Raw genomic sequence first — 8,245 nt, forward strand, 5'->3', positions numbered from 1 at the left:
AGCGTGCGCCCGCGCCGTGCCGGCCGGTCCTGCTGCTGACCGCGCACCGCCAGCAGCGAGCTCCGCAGCAGCTTCAGGTCCCCCTCGGGGTTGTCATTGAGCACGTAGTCCTGGCACAGGTAGCAGAACACGTAGAGGTCCCGGACCTCCATGGCCAGTGGATGGCCCGTCTCCACGAAGTGCTCCCGGGCGTGGTCCTCGATGTAGCGGCCGCAGGCCACGTGGGAGCACTTGAGGCAGGCCCACACCGACTCCGTGGTGGCGCACTCCAGGCAGCGCCACTTCTGGGGGTTCAGGATGGAGTGGTCCTGGGCCAGCCGTAACCGCCCCACATGTTTGCATCTATCCATGTCTCAGCGCAGTCGCCACTCCCTCAACCTAGCGCCGCGCGGTCCCAAAGGGGGAGGGAGAAGGAAAAAGAAAAGAAGACAAAAACTTTGAGCAAAGTTTTCCAGAGGAACACTCACAATTGGCGTTTCCACTCAAGACTCATTCGTTTTCAATTCAAAATTGGCTCCTTTGGAGGGTGAAACTTTATCATTTCTCAGTTGCCAGGGGACACATAGCCTCAAACAAAAAGGTAAACCTCAGGTTGATTTCAATGTAGACCCACAAGATCAGGAAAAGATAAGACAACAACACGCGCTAGGAGGCTGAGGCAAAAGGAAGGAGGAGACCCAGGCCAGTCTGGCTACATGTCCCAAAAAAGGGGAGGGGAGGGAAGGGGAGGGGAGGGATATTCTACACAGTATCATTTTAAGGATCTCCAAAGGGGCTTGTTTTATATGTATCTATTTAAAAAGAACATTGATACCTTGTGGAAAGGGTGGGGAGCCTTCCACCTACTGTGCTGAAAGAGTAATAAAGAATTAGATCAGTCTGACTGAGGACAGATGTGGTGTGGAGACAAGAGAAAATTAGCAACAAATCTGCCCACGATGGGTATGGAACACACTCTTTACTAACAACCAAGCGCTCCCTTCTTAACACGGCCTCTTTGGTATTGCTCATGAGAAGCCTAGGAGGCAACTTCTCCGAGAGAGAAGCTAACAACTACCCTACAAGAAAATATTCATTCTTTGGACCTTGCATACACCACTCCCTGATTTAGATCCCCTCAGCTTGAACAAGGAAAGCAAGCTAGAAGCTCCTCCATAGAGCTAGGTCATGCACGCTTTCTCTGACTGCTGTCAAAGGATTTAGATTCTGCTCTATTATTTTTCTAATTATTATTTATTATTTTTCTGGGCGTTGCTGAGTATCATTAAAGTCATTTCTCTGGATGAGTCTAACTAGATTTTCTAACTAGATATAATTCCTCCAGAGGAGATCATGCACTGTATTTCTTCTTGCTTCTTTATAATGACAATCTTTGAGTGCTCAGCTCCCAGAGGTCTAAAGTAGTGTCAGTTACCCTTCCAGGAGCTGGGGGTATAGCCTATAGATGCCTGCTTACCATGTGCGGGGGTGCTGGATTTGTTCCCCACCACCGCTCCCCACCCCAAGGATGAATGGAGTCTGGGAGGCTGAAGCAGGAAGAAGGCAAGTTCAAGCCTAGCCTCGGCAATTTAGTTGATTATCAAAACCATATCTAAAAAAAAAAAGAGCTTAGATGTAACTCAGTGTGTAGGCCCGGAGTTTAATCCCCAGTACTAAAGAAAAAAATACTCAAGAGTGAATAAACAAAGTTTCTTTTTTGCTAAATAATACCAATTGAGAATACAAGCTGGACCCACATGATTCTCTCAATCAGTCACTGGGGTACACGGGGGTCAGTCAATGATAAAAGAATGAAGGGGAAAGCATCAAGAGATGAGCAATTCCCGAATTTTCACTATTTTTCAAAATGCAGTCCCTGAACTACCTATCCGCATCGAAATTCCCTAGGCAACTTCCTGTTTCCCCGTCCAGATCTGATGAATTGAAACTGGAGAGGGGTTTACAATCTCCATTTTAAACCATGGTGGCGCACGCCTGTAATCCCAGCACTCAGAAGGCCGAGGCAGGAAGATCACTGTGAGCTCAAGGCCAGCCTAGGCTACATAGTGAGTTCAAGGCTAGACTGAACTACATAATGAGACCCTGTCTCAAATAAATAAATAAGCAAAAATCTCTTTTAAACAATCTCTACAGATGAGGCTTTTGCACATTAAAACCCTAGAATCGGGGCTGGGGATTTAGCTCAGTGGTTCCATTGCTTGCCTCGCAAGTGCAAGGGCCAAAGTTCGATCCCTGGTACAAAAAAAAAAGAAAAGAAAGAGGAAAAGAAAAAAGCAAAAGAGTAAAACCCTAGAACCACTGTATTAATCCAATAAATTATATAGGATGAAGCATTCACAGAAGTTAAACTCTTCCACTCAGTCTGATACAGTCCAACAGAACACTTAGCAGTCACGGGGTATTCTCTCCATGCGATAGTGAGTTATGTGGGGCTGCCAAGGATGGGGACTGCATGTTAAATTAATTACAACTAAAATAATCCTATGTGCCTAGTGGCTGCAGTATTAGGATATCACAGGCTTAAACATACCAGGATAAACTAGCTTTAGTTCACTCCACTTTTCTTTTTTCTTTTCTTTTTCTTTTTTTGGTACCGGGGATTGAACTCAGGTCCTTGTGCTTATGAGGCAGGCGCTGGAACCACTGAGCTAAATCCCCAGTCCCAATTTTCTTTCTTTTGAAAGATAAGTACTCACTGAATCATGTCTGAATCATATCTCTTACAACCAAGACCTGATGCTTGGCCGTTCCTCATTTTTGCTTTGATATCTTTAGGAATTTAATTACCACCAAGATCTTACCCTGTGAAGCACAGCACAGCCTCATTCCTCCAGAGAGGGAGCATCTCCCTAAGCAGTGCAGCAACACAACATCCACAACACTGATGCCTTACTCCTGTGCTAGGAAAAAATATAATAGAAAGGCAAGAGCCAAAACAGAAAAACACCAAACCCACCCCACACCTTTACTGTACAGAAGACCTGTCAAATGGAAAGGGCACTTGGGAAATTCCCTCTTCCCATTTCACTTTCTGATCTATAAATCTGCTAATCACACACGTCCTCCTCTGCACAGCCCTTTCCCATTACAAACCTCTCGTGGTAACTCACTCACCTGCCATATGGCAGACTGAATCCATTCAGGAAAACACAGGACTACTTTGCACCTCACCGCTCTGGTCTCAGCCAGGCAGAATGACTTCTCTAAAGAAAACCATATCTGATCAGGAAATGGAATCTCCCAGAAGTGACACAAAAGAAACAAGTGTCCTTCTTTATCCAACATATAATATAGAGGATAAAAAGAATGCAACCTCAGGCAGGCTTCTCCCAAGCAAGCATGTCTGTCTAACCCACCTCCCGTACCACCCTGCTTCTTTTCACAATGAAGCCTCGTACCTTCTACTAGAAAGAAGAATTCTGTTTCATATTTTTTTGACACGAACAGCTTTTCTTTCATATTCTCAAAGGTCACAATAATTCTAACATTTCCACATAAAACATATATCATCCTGTGTGACAGGCACCCAATATCCAAAACAGACAAACCTGCTGTGTAATTGGGAAGAACACGAAATGTTGGCCTGGCTCTACACCATTAAGGAGATCAGCCACATAATAAAGGCCTTGCACACCCCAGACCCGTCTGCGCACAGGGAAAGGCAACCTGCAAAAATGTTGGCATTTGCTTTTTTAATTATTATAGTTTTATTTCAAAAATCAGGATCACCTGGAACCTAAGACCATAATCAATACTTTAAATAATTCTATAGATAAATGTCACTAAGTAGAAAATGAAAAGATAATGAAACATTTCTAATTTTTGCCTTTTATTCTGATGAGAAACTTCTAGATTTATCACATTTTAAAGTCTCCATATGAGATGACAGGACATTATAATCATATTTCAAAAAAACCTGCACCTTGAAAATATTGTCTTTTAATCAGACTATTCCCACTATTTTCAAACACAATTCTTAGCAGATCTTAAATGTATAACTGTATCACTAGAAATAAAATTTCTGAGGGAAAACCAACAAAAATGGAACAGGAGAAAACGGGAATCTCTGTTGGGGAGCCCCACCCCCATCCCACCATCGTATTGATTTTTTTCTCTATTCATAGCTAAGAGCCGTGGAATAATCCTGCTTGGTCTTGGTGAGACGGAATGGCATAAATTCCAGTTTCAGAGAGAGGAGACACTATGGTAACATGCTGACAGCCTTCATTTACATAAAAGAATACTAATTACGCGGTATCATCAACATCTGCGATTGTGCTCACTGCCATATGCGACAGCATAGGGTATTTTAACCCTTCCATTCACCGACTGCACCCAGACCTGCACCCATCATCAAACCTGCGGAGCTTGCTTGAGGAAATACAGTGAAGACATTTTAATAAACAACATGTTAAAAATGATTATTTTTTTGCTACTTTATTTCTAAGAGATATGGAAAATATAATTTATCATCAATATATAGCTAAGAAAAAAAAAGGTTTAGAAAACAAAGTGGAAATCACATTAAGATGCAGTTCTAGCCTGGCGTGGTGGCGCAAGCCTGTAATCCCAGCACTCAGGAGGCTGAGGCAGGAGGATCGCTATGAGTTCGAGACCAGCCTGGGCTAGATAGTGAGTTCTAGGTCAGTTTCAACTACATAGTGAGACCCTGCCTCAAAAAAACCAAAAACAAGATCCAGCTCTAATAACCGAAAAGAGAAAATGGCCACATTCTCAATTATTACATTGGACTTTAAAGGGGTATGAGTACAATGATACTAGCCTTTTGGATTTTTACCTTTAGGGCTAAAACAAGAACTACAAAGTAGAGGCAGACCCTGGCAGGGGTTTGCCTCGGGGCTCAGATCCGGGTGCTGGATCTGTGCGAGCGGGCGGAGGCCTGCAGGTGCGCATCTTCCCCTCCCCACGCATTCCCGGTGGGCGTGGCCAGGTGAGTCATGGGGTCTCCTCGGAGTCACAGCACGGCTCAGAGACCCTGCAGAGGCTGAACTCTCCGAGGGTGTCAGAAGCTCTGAGGAAATGAACACAGGTCGGGGGGTGTACTGTGTGCCAGAGCCCTCACAAGACTTGCTATTGCCGGATGCTGTCAGCAGGCAGACGCTGACGCTGGAGGATGGGTGTGTATCACCCTGAGTTCCAGCGGACTTGAGCTTCTGGCAGCTTGGTGGTGTCGCCCTTGCATTCGATCTGCTTTCTCAGCAGAAAAGGAACAGAGCTCCTCCAGGGAACGAGCCCATGGGAAGGGGCCATCCCAGCCACTGTTCAGGGAAATGACAGAGCTGGATGCTTTGGTATCTGTCACCTGACACGAACGACAGTGCAAATACTTTGCTCCACCCCCAAACACCACAGTAACAGCAGGACTGGGTCCTCACCCTCCTTCACCTTCACGTCTGCTCTTCTGCTTGCCGTCTTCCTCTACTGCCACATGGCAACATCCAACCACTACCACCGAGAAAACCAGAATTTGCCCTCTGAAAATCTAATCATAGAAATCGTTTGTCCCTGTCGTGCACCTGTCAAACAGCATGTTCTCTGCAGCACCAGACAGTCAAACATAAAAAATACACACAGGTCCGGATCTATGCTGGAGTTTATATATGTCAATTCTTCTTGAAATGCACCCTTTAAATATATGTAGCTTGTTGGGTGTAAAATCCTGCCAACAAAGCTGTTAAAAGTCACACACACAGACACACACACACAAATTTGCCCCAATGAAATAACAGATCTCGGCAGCAGTTCTTTAAATTACTCAGTGAAGGGATTTAGCTCAGTGGCACCACACCTGCCCCTCAAGTGCAAGGTCTTGAGTTCAATCCCTGGTACCGCCCCCCCCACAAAAAAAAGCTTTACTCAGTGAAAAATAACATTAAATAACCTTAATTAACATTAAAATTATTTTAAGCAAGATTTTTGTTTGCTTGTTTGAGACAGGGTCTTACTCTAGTCCAGGGTGGCCTGGAGCTCATTGTATAGCCCAGACTGGCCTCAAACGTGTGGTGATCTTCCTGTCTTTGCCTCCCTAGTGCCACAATTACAGATATGACCCACCATATCCTGCCTTTTAACAAGAAAGTTTATAACTGGTGGACAAACTGACAACATCTGACCCCAGTGACCGAGTTTACAGTAAGAGCAGGATGCTCCAGCCCCTGACAAGGTGCAGTAAGAGAACACAGCAGCACCACTTACCAGGTCCTCTTACTAAAAGAATGAGTGAAAATCTTAGGCTGCCCATCCAGTTATGGGACACACAGGAAGTAGGAACTGCTACCACAGGGCACATCACTAAGAAATCATGTGGCAAGCTAGATATGGTGACACATACCCATAGTCTCAGAGCTCTGGGAGGCTGAGGCAGGAAAATTATGAGTTTGAGACCAGCCTGGGCAACTCAGTGAGGCCCTGTCTCAAAATAAAAATTTAAAATGAGTTTGTGGATGGATGTAGCTCATTTGTAGGGTATTTGCCTTGCATGAGTGAGGTCTGGGGTTCAATCCCCAGTACCACACACATGTACACAGTGTGTGTGTAAGTGCATGTATAAGAGAACTGGGAATAATGTTTATAAATACGGTTTCTAGCTACACTAGTTTTCTATACTGGTGTGACACAATGAACTGAACACGCTGAGGCAGACGATCTGGTGCATCCTGACATACGGCAGGTTCTCCTACTTGTGAGATCACCACAATTAAAATAATGAACACAGGTTTACTTCTGCCCTTGCAGCCCCTTTCTCCAGCCTCCCTCCCCAACACCCCAGTCCACAGCTGGAGACACTGGAACACAGTACACAATAAATACTCATTTGATGTGGTAATGGTACTGTACCATGGTCCTATTTTAAAAATCTTCATATGGCTAGCATACTCTGAATTGTTTATAGTAAAATATTATGATGTATAAAAGTTGCTTTAAAATATCCACAAGGGGGTGGCAGGAAAATAGACAAAACAAGATTTTTAAATGTGTAAATGTGGGTAATTGTTGGCTGATGGTTATATGGAATTCATTGTATCATTTTCTTTATTTTTAGATATGTTTAAAAAGTTCATACACACATGCTTTTTATATATATACGTACACACGTATCTTTTTTTGGGGGGGGGTACCGGGAACATTGAACCTTGGGCTTGCGAGGTGGCAGAAGAACCACTGAGCTAAATCCCCGGCCCCTTGAATTTGAAATTGAACATATTCTTATGTGCAAGGCATCTTCTGGAAGAGAGATGTGGGAAATACCACTAGACTTGGATTGACCAGAGACCCAATCCCAGACTGGTCTCACACTTGCAGTGATCCTCCTCCTGCCTCAGCCTCCCGAGTGCTGGCCTTATACATATTTTTTATATTTTGCTTTTTTGAGACAGAATCTAGCTATGTGGCCCAGGCTGGCCTTGAACTGGCAGTAGTCCTCCTGCCTCTTGCCTCAGGAGTGCTGGGCTTACAGGTGTATAAATATTTTTGAAGAAAAAGAAAACAGTATTTCCTGTGACAGTAAACCTTAGGATACAAGCTATTCACACACATTGGCCTTCATGTGTAGCATCATTTTACTGTTACTTCTAGTTTTCTTTAAAGTACACACTCCCTGACTTGTTCCCTGCCCAGCCACAAGCCACTCAGATCCAAATGGAACTGGTCCCAGAGACTGCCTGCTGAGCCACCTTTTACACTCAGGTGGCCATTTCTTGGCCAGTCCCCTCCCAAACTTCCTTCAGCAACCTCACCAGGTTTTTCACAATTTTGCCAACAAGATTTCCTAAGGATCTCTTTTCAGGGCGTGAGGGTCCTTCAGTCAGCCTACTGAAATGCCCTTTCTTACTCTAATGTTTTCTCTTTTCCTGAAATTTCCTCCTTTACTAGGGAAGAAAAGTCACTAACTTTCCCCAATTCTGCTCCTTCCTAACTTCAATCATGCAGGTGAAAAGGAGTTCACTTACACCTTTCTAAGTCTCCCTGGAGGCCCAACAAACAGCAGCATAAAGGTTATCTTTTTTAAAAGTCAAAATTGAGGCCGGGGATTTAGCCCAGTGGTTCTGCCACCTGCCTCACAAGTGCAAGGTCCCAAGTTCGATCCCTGGTAACCCCTCTCCCCACACACAAAAAAATGCTTTGTTTTGTTTTGTGAGAAGGGGGGCTCACTGTATAGCTTAGGCTGGCCACAGAGATCCTCCTGCCTCAGCCTCCTGAGTGCTGGGCTCACAGGTGTCAGCCA

At 44.6% G+C, this 8,245-nt stretch overlaps 1 protein-coding gene across 1 annotated transcript in view; it reads right to left on the reverse strand.

The window, feature by feature from the left end:
- The window catches only part of Usp49 (ubiquitin specific peptidase 49), a 13,051-nt gene extending 9,385 nt beyond the window's left edge, over positions 1 to 3,666 (reverse strand). Inside the window, exons 1-3 of the mRNA XM_010617801.3 lie at positions 3,549 to 3,666; positions 2,802 to 3,203; positions 8 to 378 (exon numbers count right to left, since the gene is read on the reverse strand). Coding sequence (XP_010616103.1) covers positions 8 to 350 — 343 coding nt within the window. The 5' untranslated portion in view covers positions 351 to 378; positions 2,802 to 3,203; positions 3,549 to 3,666. The remainder of the gene's footprint in view (positions 1 to 7; positions 379 to 2,801; positions 3,204 to 3,548) is intronic.
- Between the last annotated feature and the right edge of the window lie 4,579 nt (positions 3,667 to 8,245).

The sequence above is a fragment of the Fukomys damarensis genome, unplaced genomic scaffold (genome assembly GCF_012274545.1).
Source record: "Fukomys damarensis isolate Sample0158 unplaced genomic scaffold, DMR_v1.0_HiC HiC_scaffold_20, whole genome shotgun sequence".
Classification (NCBI taxonomy): Eukaryota; Metazoa; Chordata; class Mammalia; order Rodentia; family Bathyergidae; genus Fukomys; species Fukomys damarensis.